This window comes from Scatophagus argus, chromosome 17, assembly GCF_020382885.2.
Source record: "Scatophagus argus isolate fScaArg1 chromosome 17, fScaArg1.pri, whole genome shotgun sequence".
NCBI classification, from domain to species: domain Eukaryota; kingdom Metazoa; phylum Chordata; class Actinopteri; family Scatophagidae; genus Scatophagus; species Scatophagus argus.
Window position 1 is genome coordinate 14,582,918 of NC_058509.1, and position 20,543 is coordinate 14,603,460.

At 40.2% G+C, this 20,543-nt stretch overlaps 1 protein-coding gene across 7 annotated transcripts in view; it reads left to right on the forward strand.

The window, feature by feature from the left end:
• col16a1 (collagen, type XVI, alpha 1) overlaps window positions 1-20,543 on the forward strand; it is a 67,875-nt gene that overhangs the window by 38,074 nt on the left and 9,258 nt on the right. For 6 of the 7 annotated variants that reach the window (XM_046416726.1, XM_046416723.1, XM_046416724.1 and 3 more), the window contains 42 exons: window positions 146-184; window positions 685-729; window positions 853-888; window positions 983-1,105; window positions 1,782-1,817; window positions 2,249-2,284; window positions 2,556-2,684; window positions 2,975-3,019; window positions 3,392-3,427; window positions 3,518-3,571; window positions 4,014-4,064; window positions 4,151-4,294; window positions 5,344-5,379; window positions 6,323-6,430; window positions 6,784-6,906; window positions 7,006-7,059; window positions 7,171-7,212; window positions 7,610-7,645; window positions 7,727-7,780; window positions 7,879-7,947; window positions 8,042-8,095; window positions 8,513-8,539; window positions 9,488-9,544; window positions 9,829-9,873; window positions 10,036-10,107; window positions 10,859-10,912; window positions 14,014-14,067; window positions 14,187-14,306; window positions 14,549-14,590; window positions 14,679-14,747; window positions 14,886-14,930; window positions 15,601-15,645; window positions 17,662-17,715; window positions 17,810-17,863; window positions 17,988-18,041; window positions 18,134-18,178; window positions 18,283-18,336; window positions 18,413-18,448; window positions 18,535-18,597; window positions 18,681-18,752; window positions 18,840-18,893; window positions 18,999-19,043. In XM_046416726.1, the coding sequence (XP_046272682.1) occupies window positions 146-184; window positions 685-729; window positions 853-888; window positions 983-1,105; window positions 1,782-1,817; window positions 2,249-2,284; window positions 2,556-2,684; window positions 2,975-3,019; window positions 3,392-3,427; window positions 3,518-3,571; window positions 4,014-4,064; window positions 4,151-4,294; window positions 5,344-5,379; window positions 6,323-6,430; window positions 6,784-6,906; window positions 7,006-7,059; window positions 7,171-7,212; window positions 7,610-7,645; window positions 7,727-7,780; window positions 7,879-7,947; window positions 8,042-8,095; window positions 8,513-8,539; window positions 9,488-9,544; window positions 9,829-9,873; window positions 10,036-10,107; window positions 10,859-10,912; window positions 14,014-14,067; window positions 14,187-14,306; window positions 14,549-14,590; window positions 14,679-14,747; window positions 14,886-14,930; window positions 15,601-15,645; window positions 17,662-17,715; window positions 17,810-17,863; window positions 17,988-18,041; window positions 18,134-18,178; window positions 18,283-18,336; window positions 18,413-18,448; window positions 18,535-18,597; window positions 18,681-18,752; window positions 18,840-18,893; window positions 18,999-19,043 (2,511 nt within the window). The remainder of the gene's footprint in view (window positions 1-145; window positions 185-684; window positions 730-852; window positions 889-982; window positions 1,106-1,781; window positions 1,818-2,248; window positions 2,285-2,555; window positions 2,685-2,974; window positions 3,020-3,391; window positions 3,428-3,517; window positions 3,572-4,013; window positions 4,065-4,150; window positions 4,295-5,343; window positions 5,380-6,322; window positions 6,431-6,783; window positions 6,907-7,005; window positions 7,060-7,170; window positions 7,213-7,609; window positions 7,646-7,726; window positions 7,781-7,878; window positions 7,948-8,041; window positions 8,096-8,512; window positions 8,540-9,487; window positions 9,545-9,828; window positions 9,874-10,035; window positions 10,108-10,858; window positions 10,913-14,013; window positions 14,068-14,186; window positions 14,307-14,548; window positions 14,591-14,678; window positions 14,748-14,885; window positions 14,931-15,600; window positions 15,646-17,661; window positions 17,716-17,809; window positions 17,864-17,987; window positions 18,042-18,133; window positions 18,179-18,282; window positions 18,337-18,412; window positions 18,449-18,534; window positions 18,598-18,680; window positions 18,753-18,839; window positions 18,894-18,998; window positions 19,044-20,543) is intronic. The other variant, XM_046416728.1, reaches the window with a different exon arrangement.

Here is a 20,543-nt window from a genome sequence, read left to right on the forward strand (position 1 = left end):
TAGACATTGCTCTCAAAAGCTCAGGGCACTTGGCAGGACTTAGCAGAACTCCTTCTTTTGGTGCAGCATTGCCCTTGACAGAGGCCTAAAAGTGTGTGAAGAAAGGTATTTGAAAAGATTTATGTACCTTTTTTTCCCTTGACAGGGTCCTCCTGGTGAACCGGGTGGTGCAAAAGGAGAAAAGGTGGGTCCAATCTTTGGGACATGATTTTTGAGATTGTTAGACAGTTAACAACAGGGATTGTTCACTAAAAGTAATTAAATAATACAGTAAAAGTAATGGATAAACAGTCAAAATAGCTAATGGATTTAACATCTGGCTTCAGCCACTGCGAATGGTAGTTGCACAATTACAGCAATTGTGTCTACTATAGTGTATGAAAAAATATTGAAACTGACTCCAGTTTGCAATTTGTTAGTATGAACTTATTTGGAACATGGTGGATGAGGACTGATAGGACTGCAGGAACCACTCATCTAAACAAGCATATTTACATCATAACTCCATTTTTGGGGTGGTTTATTTTGTCACTGAAGTTAAATGATAGCTGATCTTCTGAGATTTCAGATTCTTACCGTTTTTAGGGTATCAAAATGGCATGGTAGACAAGTTAAAAACAAGGATGGTTTTTGGGCTAACTGTAACAATATTCTTAAGACAAATGCAGTGATATGCGTTAACAGGGAGATTCAGGACCTGCGGGAGAAGATGGAATACCAGGAGATCCAGTGAGAGACTCTTTTAAACACTGATTTACATTCAGTAATGTATGCATGAGATTCCAGCATTGACAGTATTCAAACTGTGAGCTGATACATCAGTGTTTGACTGGGATTCTGCTATTTTCATAGGGACCAAGAGGACCAGCAGGGCTTAAAGGAGAGAAGGTATCCATAAGTGTTGTCTCTAATCTCTTTAACTGCATGACCCTGTGCTCTCTTATTCACATATGACTTTATTTGACTCGTGTTCAATCTTAAGGGTGACCCATGTGAAGTGTGCCCTGTGCTGCCTGCAGACGTAGGTAACACAGTGGCTCTGCAAGGAAAACCAGGTCTTAAAGGAGAGCCTGGATTACCAGGAATAGGAGAGAGAGGACTGCCTGTAAGTACGACCGCCTGAACTTAATGTCAAACTGTAATGTATTCTGAACCTGCCCTGAGTGTACAGTTTAACATTTTTACGATCTTGCTACATGTTTTATTAGAGAGTCGCAGACACGGTCTGAGCTGCTGACGATTGAACTTTGAGCATTTGTTTCATAGTGTATATATTTTATTTTTCTTATCATTCTGACGGAAGGTATGGCTTTTTCTTTTACCTTGGGGTTGTATTTGCACTTGTAATTCTCAGCGTGTTGCAGCAGCTCAAGGAAAGAAAGCCTGATATACTGTCAAAAGTTTATTCTCCAAGGCAAAGGTCATTTTGTTAATATAATCTTAACACGTCTTTCACTCTCTCTGGTGAGTCAGGACTCAACATAGTGTTTCTCTTTCTGTTCATTCGGCAGTATCCCATCTACCACAGCAGGTGAAATGGAGAATAATTTGTGGGGGGGGGGAGTATATAAATTTAGAGCCTTATGAGATTCTCTCTGCAACGATTTCCTATAATGTCAGCATCCATCTGTCATACTTGATTAGAGCATAAGGAGAAGGAGGTAGAGCAACAGAGAGGGAGAGGGAGATATGACCTCACTCTAACAAAGTTGAACTAACAACACTTGTACTTTTGGCTCATCCCTGCTTCTCTCTTCTCTTTTCTTTCCCCATATTACCAGGGGCCTCGAGGTGCAGACGGCAAGGCAGGACAGAAGGTATTTAAGTTCTCCCTTATTCATTTGCAGCTTATGGTTCATTCATATTCTGTGGAAGTGTGACCTATACAGGCCGATCTGCATTCCTACACATTCAGCTATGCTAACATCAGCAGTGCAGAAGGCTTTCTCCTATAGCAGATGCAGGCAAACTAACTTAAGTTAACTCCACAAAAAGAGACCAAAGTGCACGCACACACATTCAGCCCTCCTACACATGACCACTTTAGTAGGTCTATAACCACATGTGCATGAATGCCAGTCTGCTCGAGTCAGTGCTCCCACAACTACCCACTCACGCATTGTTGATATAATCCCGCATCAGCCTAACTGTACCACGGTGTGCCATGTTGGGACATCTTGAAGAAAACTCCCTCATCAGGGTGAGCTGAAACTAATCTGCCTTCATGGATGTTTTTTGTATTCTGCAGGGAGAATCAGGATCAGATGGCACCAAAGGAGAAAAGGTCAGCCCTGTGTCTTTATTAGGCTTGAGGTTAAACGATTTCTTGTTTAGACTACTTTATTCAGCTGCCAGCTAGATGGAGTACCCTAATTAGTGAACTAAACATTATATTTATTGCTGAGCTTGTACACATAATCTTCTGTATAGCATTAGTTGCACATGCCTTGGCACACACATTCCCATGTTAATTGACCTTATTTGAATGAGTCCTTATATTGCTAATTACTTGGAGACCCTCTTTGACCTTCCTCTGATGTGTGTACGTGCTTTAGGGAGAGCCATGTTCTGTGTGCCCCACTCTTGGGGAGTTACCCGCTAACTTCGTCCCCAGTGTCATGACCCAGACCCTGCAGCAGAAGGGTGAGAAGGGAGAGCCTGGGATTGGACAGAAAGGAGAGCAAGTAAGTGTGCTTTCATAAGATTTTATGTGGTTCTGCTGGTGAATAGATTCTCATAAACACAACGAAGTTGGGAACAACAACAAGCAGTCTTGTTTTTTTTGTCTCAATGAAAAGAAACAATATACAGTATAAAACACATGGTAAAAGGAAACTGATTGGGTAATTGCCTTTTTTATTGACTATATGTCTATTTTCTGATTTTGTTAACCTAAGTGTGTTTGCCAGCATGGGCGAGCAATGATAAGCACCTTCGTTAAAATGATGTATCGTTCACTTTTTCTGCTCCTCAGGGGGAGCCAGGAAATGTTGGATTACCCGGCCTTCGAGGAGAGAAGGTAAGTAACATAAAAAGAAACAAGACTGAGAGTAGGTGACCTCAATAGCAGACAAGGCTTACATAAGGGGAGCTCACTTGGTCGCTTGCTGAAATAGGGCTCTTAATAGACTTCATGAGGAAGATAATCACAGCAGTGCGCTAATTTTAGGGCCCAAAACTGTCTGCCATAGGGATTTTACTCAGCAGGGAACTTATTAGTGAAAAGCATAGGTAATGAAAAACCAGAATCATTTGACATGGCTGCCTGTAGGGTGCTCCTCACTATGAAAAGTGAATTACCAATTGAAAAGAACCATCCATTTTTATCAATTTGGGAAATTCAGATATTGTAGTAATTTTTTTTTTTTTTTTTTTTTTTTTTTGTCTGCAGGGTAGTGTAGGCAGCAGAGGAGCTGATGGTAAACTGGTAAGTTCAGAGTCAGCTCTTTGGAACAGCATGTGGTGCATTGCATCTTGAATCAGTGACGTTGTGAAATGAAATGTATCCATGTGACAGGGAAAACCTGGACCGAGGGGACCCAGTGGCAAGGATGGTCAAAAAGGATCAAAGGCAAGATAATACAGTGACAAACTTTTATTGTGAAGCTCTCTGGATTTTAGCCTCAATGCTTTTAGAGTAAAGAAGGTCTACTGTTGTTGTTACTGCAGAAGTTAGAATATTATGTACAAGGTATAGACAACAATTGAAAGTGTTCGTAATGCATGGTGGTAATCTCATTGCCACACTGTTGTGTTGGCTCATACGTGGACATTTTCAGTGTTTAGATGTAAAGCATGTGCACTAGAAACCAGTTAAGTTACTGTTCAGAGTTGAACTTGTATTTTTTTTTTTACCACGCATTTTATATGTTTTTCATTTATTCAGTTTTATGCAGGACATTGCACTGTGACATTGCTCCGACACCCATCTATATGTGTATATTTTCTGATAGCACCATTTAATACTTTATGTCATTGCATGCTAGTTTAATATTATACTCATCTTCTGACAGGGAGAGCAAGGACTGCCTGGTTTTGGTCTTCCAGGCCTTAAGGGTGAAAAGGTGAGCATAGACATATGTATTGCTGTTACATCCTTCAGCTTGATTTTCATGCAGATTAACCCTTCTGACTCGCTATCCTTCCCCAGGGTGAGTGTGGTTTGTGCCAGCCGGCTGAGGTTGGTAGTGGACCTGCGGGCATCAAAATGCCTGAGGGAACAAGAGGCAAGCCTGGCGAACCAGGCCCTCCAGGTCCACCCGGACCACCAGGTCTTGGAGCAGAAGGCAAACAGGTGAGATTGCTGTGTAAGAAAAAGATGTCCAGAACAAATATATAGAGAAAAACAAAAGTACACAGACAGCTTTTTAGAATTTGGAATTTGGTTTGTCTTAGATATTTAATTTAGTTTTTAATTTTGTGTGTGCGTTTGCATTGTTGCCTTGCTTTCATTGGAAGCAAATCAGGGAGGTTAGTCAAAATTTCAAAAAAAATGACAGATGCCGTCCTTGAACTCACTGTAGTGAGCGAAAGGAGGAGCACACAATATGAATTGTCAGATTCTGTCTCATTGTTCAGATTTCCTGTGACAAAGGGTTTTTCTTGGTCTCAGCTTTACAGTAGCCAAAAGTTTCGTATCATGCTCTCTAAATGCCCTTTATGAAACTGTTTGTTCTTTGTACCTGCTCATGTTGCTGTGCTTTTGTGCATTTTACTGTTTATTATACTCTTTAAAACCTGGGGGAAAAAAATCCAGTTTAACTGAATAAACATTGAACAGCACTATATCTTATAGTCAAGCTCCTGCAGAACCAGAAACATCATTTGATACAATCCTTCAACAGTTAACTTAAACAGCAGGAGCCTACACTGTATACACCTCCACGGTCAGAATTATCTTTATCTCTATCTTTAGGTCTTTATCTTCAATTCCACAAAACCAGAGCAGTTTCTTGCTATTTTGTTGCCACAGTGAAACAGATTAAGCGGCATCTGAATGAGAGAAAAGTGTGAGGTGCTGAAAGCTTTCACCCCCAGGGGGAATAAACCCCTAGTGCTGATTGTACAAAAAGGATATGCGGGGATTCTCCTCTTACCACAAAATTGTCAGTAAGGGTAATAAATCTCTGTTGGCTTCTGTCACCCTTCTCAATTACATGCTGTGTGCCTCTGTGGTTAGCTTTATGTCAACAGTTATTTTTACCTGAATGGTTGGTAAGGCTTGTACAGTACACTTGCAGATAACTGTACTTCAGAGTGTGGGTGTGTGCACAAGTAAGGCACCTTGCATGTGCATCATGTACCTGCATGCACTTGTAAATCACCATCTATTTGCTTACACAGGGCCCACAAGGCATTGCCGGTGCACCTGGAGAAAAGGTAAGTTTTCTTAAAATTTGTTATAGATCTTGTCTATAAAAAAGCTGCTTTATGTAGGTCTACTGTAACTATTTTCACGCACTGTGTACATCACCAATGAGTCAGCAACAAATTCACACCACATAAAAACGCTTTGATGTCAACTAGGACCTTTAAACCAATTAATCAACGTTTCCTGGGCGTTCTGTGTGGTTTTAAGTAACTCACTGTTCACGTACCCAAAACGGTCCTAACTTGGAGAAAACAGACTCATTGGAGTCGTCACTGGCCTTTAGAATCTGAGTCAAAATTTTTTAACTAATTTGACATCCACTGGGAGCAAGGATGTCTGCAGGAAAGTCACCCCACATTGTGCTGAATAATATGTAATAAACTGGGAAATAAATCTGCCATCAACAGAGCCAGACTGCTTTAAATTACACTGAGGCTCTCCCACAGTCACTTTGCTTGGACTTCAACAAGAAACTCAACTAAGTCAATAACAAAATAAGGTTTTATTTTCATATCAACGGTGCAGATTCAGAACAGATTGCAGGAGAAAATTAAAGCTACCCTGTGGAGTTTTCTTGTAAACAAACAATTGTTATGCTTAAATTTACAGTTTCTCACTAAAAACTCATTGTTTGTATCCTCAAGGTCTAACAAACATTTTGAAGGCATTCTTTCTTCATCAAAACCATGCGAAGTCGATTTTTGAATATTTTAAACCCTGCATTATTTACATTTATGTTTACTCGCTACCTTTCTTTTTCTCAACTGCCATTGTTGGCACATTGCTTCATTTAATAGTGCAAACACAGGAGCCATTTGTAAAAAATATAATGCTGTAACACTCCTAGTGGTCAGAAATTCAACAGAGTACCTTTGATGTAAGCATTCTGAGAGCTGCAGTACATGGAGTTCACTGTTGGGGCCTCTCATCATCATATTGTACTGTTACCAGGGTGAACAAGGAGAGCAGGGAGATAAGGGAATGGACGGACTTCCTGGAGCCCCAGGACTGCCTGGAGAGCCTGGTCGAGATGGATTTAGAGGCTTGAAGGGAGAGAAGGTACAGAGAACCTGAACTGTTCAGTCAGATCAACTGTGATGGTCCTTGTTTTGAATCCAACTAATTTGATACTGACATTTACTGCAGCCATATATTCTGCACAGTCCTTATCCCTTTCAACAGATCATGTAGATCTGGTTTGTCTTTTTGAATTTGTGTGCATCCAGCTTCTGTCTCTGACATCAAATTACAGGTGATATTGTAGATACCACTGATTCCATTTTTGGACCAATGATTGTTTCCACTGGTTAAAAATGAATTTGCGAAACGGGAACAGTATTTTTTTTTTAACTTTAGTTTGAATGTTGTAAAAGGTCAGTGGTTCATGGTTTTGAATTGTTGTGTTTTCTCAGGGTGATGCTTGTACCAGCTGTCCTTCTTCAAACTCTGCAGTGGGGGATGCTGTAGTCGTCCCAGGCCCCAAAGGAGAGAGGGGAGAACCTGGTCCTGCAGGAGAAGGGAAACCTGGCAAAAATGTGAGAGATTTGCCTTTTTATTCATTTATTTATTTATTTACTTCTGGCTCTCTGTACCCTGAGAATTGCTGACGATCATTTGACATGTTTTCTTTTCAGGGAAAACCAGGCTTACCAGGTGTGCAGGGGCCCACTGGTCCCAAAGGAAGCAAGGTATGAATATCCATTTATTGTATTATCGTGTTTATAAATACAAGCGGAGGACGGTGTCTATTCATGAATCACTAACATATTCTCATCTCTGTTTTCCCGTGCCTCCTGTAGGGAGAAGCTGGAGTTACGGGAGTCGGCCTTCCAGGTCCACAAGTAAGGCTGATGTGTCCTTAAAAAAACACATCTGGATCAGTAAAGAAGTTTTATGTTGGCATCGGATGCAGCTCTGTCATATAAAACATAAACACAGCTCCTAAATGGATGTGGTTCTGCTGTGATCTCAGTAATGCACACCATATCCACCCATGATATCAGAGTTTCCCTGCTCATAGATCAAACAATAAAGTCACAAGGTTGTAAATAACCATCTTAAAATAATCCTAGGCCCTTCTCTCTCAAACCATTTGGCTCACCGTGGTATCTTCATTGCTTTGTTGATATGTTGACTTTCCTCCCAAACCCATCATCCAAATATCTACTCTTTTTCTCTACCAGACCATCTAACATCCTGCATTTCTTTTTGTTTTTGTCTCTTTTGTTTATCTAATAGGGTGAGGAGGGGCCAAGAGGACTCCCAGGACTTGTTGTAAGTTTTTCTCATATTACGTAAGTACTGTTTTTCTAGATATATGTTGAGATTTACATCAAATATGTGTGTTTTGTGCAGGGACCTCCTGGTGCCAGAGGACTTGTTGGACCTGCTGGCCCTGCAGGGGAAAAGGTAGCATAAATTAGAGAGGTGGAAACACAACTTATTGCTGGAATGAAATGTATCTCATTTTGTCTGAAACAATGAAACTGCATGTTTCCTGATCATAGGGCTCCAAAGGAGAAGCTGGGCCTGCAGGACCACTGGGACCTGTGGGCCCTGGAGTTGCAGGGCCCCCAGTAAGACATAAATGCATCTTTTTTGCATATGGTCATACAATGACATGCTGTTACGTTGTCAGACACTGTTTCCTATTTACTTTTTCGACCACAGGGCAGAGATGGAGTGCCGGGCTCTCAAGGAATGCCAGGAGCTGATGGTAGACCTGTGAGTTGTCTCGTTCATTTGTTGTCTTAAGTGTGTGTTGCATTTGCATGTTCGTTACATTTACATGCACATGTGCCACAACAATTTGAAGAGATGTTGAAGAAATTTCAGATGCAAGTTGCCTCTGTGTTAATGTCTGTTCAGAGTTTTAATTTCTTTGAGCTTCTTTGGGAATTGTCCTTGATTTAGGCATCATTTGTAACCAAGGATGTATGCCTCGATCCCTAACAGAGGCAATGTCTGCTCCCATCTCATCCTCTGTCCCCTGATCTACGCTCAGCTCACTGCCCCGTGAGCTTTCTCCTGGAACAACAAAGCAAGAGTAACTAAGTGTTTGTTGTGTGTGTGTCTGTGTGTGTGTGTGTGTGTGTGTGCGTGTGCGTGTGTGTGCATTTGTGCTGTCTCCTTCACTTGCAGGGACTTGATGGAGCTAAGGGGGACAAGGTAAGTCTACCGTTTTGTTTAGATGAAGGGATCTGGAGGGGTTTAAATATAAGGGGGGGAACAGATGGTAATCACAAGAGATGGTTCAACCCCACCCCTACCCACTCTCACTTCAAAGGAACGCACGCACAAACACACATACGTAAGCAGACACACATGCACACGAGCCGCGGGGCACGGGTAGAGTAGCGGCGGAGGTGACGAGTGTACTGTTGCTGCCAGACAAGAGGAGTTTTGGGGGCCTTAAGAGAGAGAGAGTGTGTGAGACTATTAATTACTGCATTCATCAGAGCCACCAGTCCAGACTGTCACTGAGAGGGTGGGAGAGATGAAGAGGTGGTGGAGGCAGCGCTTGAGGGTCGGGAGGGGTGTGAGATGTGGGACAGGAGCCCACAGCTGTAGAGAAAAAAAGTTAAGATAAAAAAAGAGAGAATGAGCCGGTAGGTAACATTTTTCAGAGGATTGAGAATCTTAATTCAACATATTCATACTGAATCTGGAGCTATCCTGGAGAGTTCATATATATCATAAAAACCTGACTTGGATGTTAGAGGAATATAGTTAGAGCAGGTATGTAATTGGGAATATTATGCAGGCTCCTCCTGTTACAGATGATAGGAGAATTGTATTTTTTCCTGTGTCATAGAAAAATAACACTTTAATTGTGTTCTTACATTAAGGTTTTAGGGACAAATCCATGTAATGCAACAGTTCAAGTTCACAAAAGAATGTTCATATTATTTCAGAGTGTCTTTGTGATGCATATGATTTCAAGATTTACCAAACTGCACAAAAGAGTCCTGAAACCTCAAAGAGTTCTGACTTTCTAACAGTACTTTTAATGTTGAATGAAGACTCGGTTTTTGCAGCCTGTGCTTAAAATTGCGCAAGGAGCTTCACTTTAGCTTTTTTTCTTTTTTAATGGGTCTTTTTTGATGTATATTTTAGGGTGATCCTGGAGAGTGCAACTGTATAACCCCAGTGCACATGGGCATAGGCGGACCTGTGAGTAAACGCATGCAAGCACACACTGAAATAGGGAATTAGAAAGGAATTAGATTAATCTAGAGAACTGTTGTCCCACAAAAAGAGTTTGAATACACACTGATTATTAAATACAAGTTTATTATGACTCCACAGGGGACATATTGAAAAAAAATGTTCATATGTAATTGTTTCCCCACATTTATTGTTATTATTCTTATTACCACTTTGTGCACGTTTTCTATTCTAGTCTAGTCTGTGCAAGCACGGGTGCTGCTCTGATTTTGACTACTTTTGCCTTCCAGGGAGCTCCAGGAACTCCAGTAAACACATGGCAGCCCGGCCCTCAGGTCTGATCTGTCAACCAGCAGTCCTGATTGATAACTTGGGCTTTGTTTGCAAGCTTTCTATTGTTACCTTGCAAAGTTTCTTTGGAAAACAACAGAATTCTTGAATTTTATTTTACTGTGAATGTGTGATGTCGTTCATGGCCATTCCTTTATGTGTTGTAGGGCCCCCCAGGACCTCCTGGGCCCCCTGGCCCACCTGGGCCTCAGGGTGTTACTGGAATCCAAGGACCACAGGTAAGAGAGAGGAGCAGTTGGGTGGTGATGGGGGTTTCTGTTCGGTTCAATTCAGTAGCTGCTCCATCAGCCTGGTTTGAGCTACAAGATACTTATGATGTAGACTTTCAGCTTGGGTGTTTGGGGTACTTCAGAAAGGCAATGCTTTGACATGCTTTGCAACTTGATGGGTAAATAAAGCTCCTAATATGCATGTAGAAAATGAAGCATAGAAAATGTGAAAAATTTGAAAACCTAGATCAAATGATATATGCACTAACCCAGTGCTTCAAGCTTTAACCCATGTGGGAAGGGACTGAGCAAGCTTTGGGAATGTCTGTCAAGATGTGAACAGTTATTTGAAGGTTCTGTTTAAAATATGAACTTAAAAAATGTAGCAAAATCTATTTAAGGACCAGTTTGATTCATTTTATAACATCTAAAATTTTTAATTCAAGCAGACCTTCAAATAAAGTGTTGCAAGAGTCAGGGGTGTACCAAAGACATCAGTGGTGATGGTAACTGAATGAGGTCATGTCTCTGACAAAGTAATAATCAGTAAAATAGTACTTAATATAAATATAGACTGGATTTTGTTTTCTTTAGATTACTGAATTAGTTCAGATTTTGAGATTTTTAAAATTGCACAAGCTATGGCAGAAGAGGGAACCGGCTTGGTCATTTTGATCCTGATCCTTTGACTGTGGTGGAGATAGGAGTGGCTAGCCCTCAACTGGCAACAAACCAGTTCAACCTCAGTTCCTTCTTTCAGGGTATCCCTGGAAACGACGGGCTACCGGGGAACCCGGGTTTGCCTGGATACATCGTAAGTAAAATTAGAGAAAAAAGTAAAATTAGAGAAAAAAAGAGGAGAGGTGGCTTGTATCTACTGATTCTGGGGCCTTATGTTTAAGTGAAGCAAAACCACCAAGCAAATGGAGTTGTCAGGAACTGGTATTTATTTAAAAAAAAGAAGATCTTGTACTTTTAGTTAACTAAACTGAGTCACAAGGTAACAAGGAAGCATTTTAAATGTTGGCACTAATTTCACTTCTTCCAAATTTAAACGCAACTCCATGAAATAAAAATTATAGTTGTGTTACGTTAACCCCATTAGTGCTAAAATCATAATTTTATTGTATCATGGTTAAAGGGATTAACATAAATCAGAAAAATTGAGCACAAGTGTTGCTGTTGTGCTGTTAAAGGATGCTGCCCATGCCGGGACAAGCACGGCATATATCACACATATCTATTTATGGATTACTGTGGGAGTGGACATAAGGACTGTGCATATGCCTGCATATTTCACAGTGACTGGGATGTATTACCTGAAAACTGTGCAGGGATTTTGCATAAACATTGCACATGCATATGCAGAGTTTGAGCCTGATGTACATCTGGCCTCAGGCCTGTTTGTAATTCAGAATGTCTTGTGTTCTTGTAGACGGCGCTAGTTTACTTAAAGTAAAGACAAGGACAAGGGGAAAAATGAGTGTTGATAAATTATCTGTGGAGTTGTTTTTTTGTTTTTTGTTTTTTGTTTTTCTGAGGTGTCAGTGCTGCTTCTTTCAAGTCTTTTGATGGCTTAATTTCATTAAGAGAACATCAATTGCTGATCTCCTGCCAGCACCCAAGGGGAACGTCACCTTTAAGAGCACTCTGGAAAAGATTTCTGACTGATCTTATAGACACTTTGTGCAGAAAGGTGTTTGAGATTGATTGATTGAACCTCTGTTGTTAAAATGACTACAGCAATCATCCTTATATTTTTAATGTATTCATGGGTTGTATTGAAGAACTGCTAACTATTTTATTCCACTGTCAGAAGTTTGACTGCAGTGGAAAAGTTGGCACAATCTGTCCTTTGTGTATTCAAGCTCATGCAATTCAGACTTAGTTTGACATTAAAGGGACAGTTCACATCAAAATCATAAATAAATATATGTACATACATGGAAAGTTTTGAAAATATGAACTTAAAAAAATTATTTGGGGATGAACCTTCCCTTTCATGATGGTAGATTGACCCTTCAGTGCCTGTTTTTCCTTCATGGTTGTGCAGATCGTGGCAACACAGTTCTAAGCTCCCACCAAAACAGCTTTGTCTTGGAAACATAACAGCTTGTTGCTCAAAGAAATCACAAAGTTAGCAATTTGCAGATCCCTTCAGAGTGTGGCAGAATTGAACGTTACACAGTGACATATCATTACAGAGAACCTAATTTTAAGCGCGACCAGCAACATCAATACCGTGGAGCATAAAATAGCCTTTCTAGCTAATGGCTCCAGTTTGAATAGTGTCGAATGGGATTGTAATGACTTTGAAACCAGGCCAGGTGCTATTGACAGGGTCTCTGAGTGGAAAGGGTCCCACACTGCTTTGAGAGTGAGCAGACCACCTTTCACAATAAATGTGATTGGGCTTGTGGAATGAGCAATTTTATTTCATATCTTGCTATAAATAAGTGGAGTTAACTCCATTGTGGTATTTGTTTCTTGTTTATATGTACTTGCACATATCCAGTATGTGTGTTTGTGTTTGCACAGTATGTGTGGGCAGAGCCAATTCTGTGAATGTTCTGCTCCATAAATTGTAAACTTTTCTGGTATAGACCGAAGCTCTCTGGAGCTCTGGGTACCAAGGATTTCTAGACTTTCAGGTGTTTATCTGCTACTGGAGAGACTAATCGCTATAGACACAGGGTTGTATGGGTTTTAGTGAGGGTGGAATAAGCACAAGTTGTATATTTGGGAAAAAGTTGGATTTTTCATAGGTATCTTAGATTGAGACTGTGCTGTGAACAAAACTTAAGATCTAAACTGAACAAGCCTCTTGAATGTGGGCCAAAACATCTTCATCAGTTCTGCCACCTCAGTAATTTATCTGGTCATGACAGTGTACAGATAAAGGCGGTTCTATGCTGACATATTGCTTGGGAGGATTTTGACAGTTTGTACCAGGTTTTTTAGCTTTTGATGATAAAGTGTGCGATTTCAACAAATCTCTGACTGACTCTGAAAATTGTGATACAGACATTGTGTGCTGTTGCATTAAAGACAAAAATAACAGACTTTGAATGTCACCACTTAATACAATGACCAAGAAAAAACGTGAAATAACTAAATGAGGCAGTGTTTAATTAGTTTAGTACATAAGGAGTTGGTATCTAAAAGGTCTTTCCAAAGGTCTATTGCTATTGTTAGAGCAAAAGACCTTTGTGATTGCAAAATTTAATGATCAAACACAGGTGTAAATAATAAGTAATGAGTGTGCCGGTGCCTGAGAAATATCTGCCGTCAGAAAGGTCTCTTGCTAGTTTCTTTTAAAACTATATTCTGATGATGACGCTGTGTTCTAATTTGTACAGTATGCTGTTCTTGCAGTTTATATGTAAGAAATTAAAAATAATTCAATGGCCATCAATCAAACTGCAAACTGCTGCCCCAAATTTAGAAATACACCATAATCAAAACAAAATATTTGTCAAAAGAGTTTTCTTCCCAGTTAGTTTCAAGAGATCCTCCTATTCATCCTCAGTTCATCTATACATTGCACAGAGGAACAGCAGTGTCCATCAAGATTTAAAAATTAGGCAAATAAGTGTATCCACATTGACTTTTAAAGCACTTATTTTCTCCACTTCTTCCGTGTAAATACACAAACATGTAGGAAGGAAGGAATTACTATGTACTTGGTGTAAGGTGATGTCATCATCGTGTTGGGTCATGAATATGTATGGAACTCAAAAGAAACCATACCTCATTGCACACAGACGTTGAAATGTGTTTGGAGAAGATGATTGGGAAGCTTTGTTGAAGAAAAAGCTCAGATTTTTAACATTTAGAGTTTCCTTTAATTATTATCACTGATGCCGTAACATTCGTAAATGAATATTAATGTCTGTCTCCCTGCCCCTTCTGTAGAACCCCACTGGACCACATCAGCTGCCTCAAGACTCTGCTGCAGGAGATGGCGATGTAAGTTCATGAGTGAAAATGCTTATTAGGGAAAGGGGATTAACTGCACTCAGGGACTTTCCTTTCTTTTTGCTATGCCAGTTTTTGGCATGAAAACTTCTGTGTGTGTGTTTCTTCAGGGGGGCTGTGGTGAGAGCTGTTCCCAAGGGTTGCCGGGGGTGCCAGGCATGGTTGGTGCCAAGGGAGAAAAAGGAGACATGGGCAAGCCTGGTGTAACCCCCTTGGACAGCTGTGACAGGGTGAGACTTTGAGGGACTGAGAGTTTCTTGTCGAAACATTTTCAGCTTCCCTTTATGATTCATATGAAACATCCCCAATAGTGCAGTCACTGTGTTTGCCGTTGTACTCTGATGAATGCAAAATAGCAATCATTCATTTTGCATTGTTTTCAAGTATGCATGGCTTGATGTGAGAAGCTATCACTGTGACATGCCAGCAGAAAGGCATTACTCTGATAATGTGTTTTCTTGTCTGCTTCCAGTGTTTGGAGAGACTGCAGAGAGAGCAGGCAACACAACCAGTGGTCAGTTGAGATCAGTGTCATATTCCGTGGACATATTCACAGGAACACATGTTCACATTTCCTGACATGTTGTGTCTTTGCTTCATAGGATGGACTATGCACAGGAACACCTGGAGTTCCAGGAATGCCTGGATCCCCAGGAGAGAGGGGAGAGCCAGTGAGTCTGTGACTGTTTTTCCTCATCTGGATACTGTTAATCTGATATGAGAATGTGTGTGTTTGTCTGCCTTTGTCCAAGTGTGCAAATGACTTTACAGAGTTTAGGATCACCTTTGTTTCATTATGTTTGCTACAGGGTACACCAGGAGAGAGAGGACCTTCTGGAATACCAGGACACATGGTGAGGTTTAGCCAAACCTCAGGGCTGAGCAGTGTGCCTTCCCTGTGAACCATTCCAGGATCAAGCCTGAATATTTTGCCACTTTGATTTAAGATACATATTTCCCTGTTAATGACAGGACTCAAATGTGTAAATGTGGACTTCTTCTGTGTGGATGTTCCTCCAGTGCCTTCTGATTTAAAGTTTTCCAGCACTTTGATGACATCTCACTTTTCTAACTTGCAAATATGCTCAAATGTTTGAAAACTTTAAAGTGCATTCTAATCACTGCAAAGTTTAAACAGTTTGTCGATACTGTGAAGGGAAAAGATGTATTTTGTTTGACCAGTATTATTAATATGTTAGGGCACCACTGTTAGGGTGCGACAGAACGTAAGATTGGAAGTGACTTGAGAGGAGCTTGTGATTGACACTTTTCATGATTTTCCAGTACCCTCTGCTGGTCTCAGTGAAAATGTCGCCCATTGTGGCTTATCACACTAACCTCTTAAATAATGATTTACAGAAACACACACTAGCTATTGTACAGTGCTAGCAGTATTACCTTAACTGCCAGGAACAAGTAACCTTCTTTAACCAAAAGTGTAAAAGGATTTTAAGTCCTGTCTTGTTTTGGGATCTTGTCTAATCTTGTTTCTCAAGTGCTTCCATTGCTGTTTTCTGCTCACAGGGACCACCAGGCTTCCCAGGTCCTCAGGGCCCACCAGGTTTACCTGTAAGTTTTATTCACATTTCTAACTTTTTATCCCTCTCCATTCTGTTTTAATTGGTGAAGTATATCTCTCTCTATATATCTATATATAGATATATAGATATGTATAGATAGATTATCAGTTAAATGGAAGTAGTTGTATCTATGCAGTGATTCCAAACCTAGACATCATGCCAAAGTTCAGAGGTCACCAAAATAAATAAATCAGTAGGACTGTGAGATAAATAATTGGGCGGGAAAGACGAATAAACAAAGTTCTGCCATGCAAGTTTTAATTTATCTCTCATCTTTGTGCTTTTCTGTAAAATATTTTATGACTTTACCTTTTCGGCCATCAGGCTATTATTAACATGACTTCATCACAGAGGTTTATGGGAAAATTCTCTCTTTAACTGAAAACAACTGGGGGCTGGGAGATCTAAGATTGTTTTTTAATCTAAAATCTTAATCTTAACTATAGCTGCCAAATAAATGTAGTGTAGTAAAACAAGATAAATAAAGTAGAACTAAATCGAAATAGTAACATGGCAAGTACCTCAGAATTGTACAATACTTAAGTAACGGTACTCAATTTCATACTTTTCACTTCTGATTTTAACATCTTTATCTAATCTACTCATCTCTTTATTTTCGCCTTTTCAAATCCAGATTATCTCACGTTTCAGTCAAGCAGCCCTTGATTATACTGTCTTCGCCATCTCTGCGTCCTCCCTCACTCACTCTTTAGTGAAAGTTATTTCAGATGAAGAAACAGTTTGGCTGTCTCTTTCTCCAGTTGTTCAATTATTCTGCTGTCTAAGTGATGTAGGGGCTGCTGTGCAGACAGAGCCGCCCTCCCCCTCTTCCTCCTCATGCAGATTTATTGTTTCAGGAGAGTAGAAATGGTAAATGGATGAGCTGTTTGAGTGCTGCGTGGAATCCATTTGCAGCGTTGCAGCACTTAATAGTAGGTGTTACAGTAGTTTTTGCGGTGGGCAGTGGTGTGTCTGGTTGTTGTGTTTATCAGGGAGAGGATCATGCTGTCGAATATATTACTCGTATTCAGTGGTGCGAGAGCTGCTCACAATGATCAGCTACTAATTAGTTTCTCCTCAGAATGACCAATTAGTAATTACTTTCTCTAAATTATAACCTTCATTAATCATCCTAATAACCAGTCATACCACGAAATCTATCTCACAGTGATATTCTTGGCATTTTTTGAAGTTCAGTGTTATTTGTTTATCCTTCACGTGACTAAGCATGCTAACAGCTAATTATTACTCTCAGTTGTAACCAATTTACAGTAATGTGGGTCTTTTCTTTTACAAGTGCCCAGCTTTCATTGATATTCTCATTTAAAAAAAAAAAAAAAAAAAGTGCTTTCTCTTTTCTTCCAGCACTCATCTGTCTTCTGCTTACAGCTGCTGTTGCTAGGCAACAGATCACTCTTGCACATGCATATTAATATTTATGTCCAAACACCATTCAATATTCAATTCACAGACTGTGAAATATAGGTTTTCAATACATCATAGAGTCACTCTGTAATGTGTTCCCAATGTTTTGTCACTTGTTTTTGGTCTTTGGGTTTGTTTGATGAAAGGGCAGGGTCTTTAATGCAGATGTCTGCAGCTTTGGTCAAATGTGCACCTGAATCTGCAACACAACAGGGAAGGATGGGATAAAGCATAGGGGAACAACGTTTGGGAATCTGTATCATTTGAGTGGGTGCAACATAAATAAATAAATAAACAATTGAATTCACCGGCCCACTGGACTGAGCAGGCAATGTTCAGCCTCTGGCTATCACAGACCTATATCACCATCCTGACGCCTCACAGAGGTGTAAAGGAGAGGACAAAATCAAATGTAGGTAGTCCCAAAGAGAGACAGTGCAAGCCAGTTAGCTGTTTCCCCTCTTTGATATTGACTTGCCTTGTCCTTGCCTCATTTCCACAAGGGGAGCCTCTCTCCCTAACATACATATCACATCATCTGCTTCACTTTCTAATCATTCCTCAATCCCATCATGCTCAGGGTCAGCAGGGTGAACGAGGGTCACAAGGCCTCCCAGGAATGAAGGGCGAGCAGGTAAAGTATCTGCCAATCAAATTTCATGGAATTATATCATGTAGGAAAATGGCTGCCTTCCCTGTTTGATTGATTTGGTATGATCTCACCTCAGGGCCCTCCAGGGACAAACGGGTATCCGGGAACCATGGGACCGCCTGGACTGCCTGTGAGTTACTTCCACAGCCTCATTACGAAGGAACTATGAGACTGACAACAGCTTTAATGGATGGATAGGTGTTTGCACTGATGTGTGGATCGACATTGATCAGTTGTCTATATGTATTTGTCAGGGACTGAAGGGTGAACGTGGGACCCCCGGAAACAGTGGTCAGAAGGGAGAATCTGTAAGCCATCACACCATCACTGTAGTGTAACATACAGTGCATCAGCAGCTAGTGCTGTATTTCACTGGCTAACATTTCCTGCCCTTCTGCAGGGTCCTCCTGGTAACCCCGGCTACCAAGGACAGCCTGGCTCAGCGGTCAGTGTTTCACTATAAATTTTACTCTATAAGCAATATTTACAGCCTGGTTTCTTCATTTATTATTGCAGACTTTATAGTTGAGAGCTACTCTGTGTCTGCAGGGCATTAAAGGAGACACAGGGCCATCAGGGGCTGCTGGTGCCAAAGGAGATCAGGTGTGTATTATTCACTTTAGAAAAATTACAAAGAAAATTAAACATGTATTCATATGTTATTATTTTGTATTTCAAGGGTTTCCCTGGATCTCCAGGTTTCCCAGGACCACCAGTATGTAACCATTTTACGTCAGCTATGGTAAATTCATGTCTTGGGAGTAGTTAAAGTGACTTGTAGATTACTTTGTGTATTTCTAGGGTCCACCAGGTATCGCTGGTAAAAGTGGAAGGGAAGGATCCCCGGGGCTCAAAGGTGAAAAAGTGAGTACAAATCACTCATTTAGCCACTTCTCATTTGCATTTAAAATTATCATTTCTTGCGCTAATCATTCCTGCTTTCAAAGGGTAATGATGGTGCTCAAGGATCTCAGGGACCAACTGGACCCCCAGGCTCACCAGGCTCTCCAGGACTGATGGTATATGCATGTTATACTTCTGCATATTATCTAAGTTTGACCCATTCTGACATATCTGTATTGCACTCTCTGTATTTGCAATGAAAGGGCCCCCCTGGTATTGAAGGATTGGATGGAAAAGATGGGAAACCTGGACTGCGGGTGAGTTACTGCTGGCCAACATGCCCACACACTGAAATGATTCTATAGTCGGTATAGTTGAAGACCAATAGCTGATCTTTGGCCCTGGCTATTGTTTATTGTCAGGGAGAAGCAGGCCCTCCAGGCCCAGCAGGACCACGAGGAATCCCAGTGAGTATGAACTCTCACATCTACATGACCTGATTTGAATTCATATCTACCAGTTCAGAAAACAACATGAATTCAACATGGGAAGTATATCCTGAACAGTAAATGTTATCTGAACCAGATCTTAACACTGCAAAATATGTATTTTTTTTTATCCTTTTTTTGAAGTAGTTATTTAGTATTTATTCTGAAAAGTGTGCATTTACATTTGTTTTGTTAAGTCATATCTGAGATTTTTAGCCATGGCCCCAGGGATGACAGTGTTAGTTTGTCAGTCAATCATCCACTTTGGTTCCGAGTGAAATAGCTCAACCGTTATTGGTCAGGTTGCCTTGACATGTTTGGAGACAGACATTCAGACATTCAATCCTAGAGGATTGATTTTCCTGACCTACTACTGACTTTTCCTTTAATTGTTGTTGTTGTTTTTTTGTTTTTTTAACTGGTCTGGTATTATGGTCTGGTATAATATTAGTTTTGAAATTTAATTTGAATTTTAATTTCTCTTATCTGTAATGTAGTTTATTTATTTGTTTTTTGTGTTGTTTGTTTATAACATATTTTACTTCCTGCAATCTATATTGTATTTTATTCTTCTTGTTCAAGTACCTTGTAGCCTAGTTAAGAAAGGTGCTATATAAATGAAGATTGACATCATTACTCTGTACAAAAACTAACTAACTAAACTAACTAACAAAATATCAAGTTTCCGCCCATACAACTGCCTGACCCAATCACAAGCAGGTCTCAGCTGTCAATAATGTTTCAACCCATTTTTTTTTAACATTGAATAACTAATTAAAACCAAACTGATCAGAGAATTGATCACTTAAATATACATCAGCATAGCTACCTAAAATGAAAAAAAAAACAAAAAAAAACATCTTTGGGAAAAAAGTGTTAGACCTGTACATTGAGTTTTTAGTTTGGTCCATTCTGCTAAAGCAGAGAAGGGATTTGTGTCATATGTTGCAGCAGGCCACCAGGGGCTGATCAGGATGTTTTGAGTTCACTTTTGGGGGGCTGTCATGTTGTCCTCTTTATAAACAGTCAGTGGTCACTTAGCCAGTTTAAAATAACTCAACATGTAATGGATGGATTGGCACAAAATCCTGTACAGGCATGATTGGTGGTGGTTGTTGTGTCTTAGTGAATTTGGGGATCCCCTGACTTTTCATTGAGGTTCATATTTATGACTTTGAGTCATATACTCAAGTGATAACTTAACTTTCCCTCTAGTGCCATCATCAGATTTTTACTTTTTCCAATACTTTGGTTTATGTCCAAAAACCTTCAAAATGAATGACATTTCCATCTCACATGTAATAGCATTTTGCTCAAAGTCTGAGTGCTTCCTCAAGGAGCAGTGGTATTGCTATAGACTTTTATTGAAACATGGATTTATTTATGTAAATTGATGTATGTTCCTGCAAATTTGCACATGAGCAGTGCCCTCATTGGTTTTCACAAACAGCTTGTTTTGGTAAGCATGCATTTTATGCA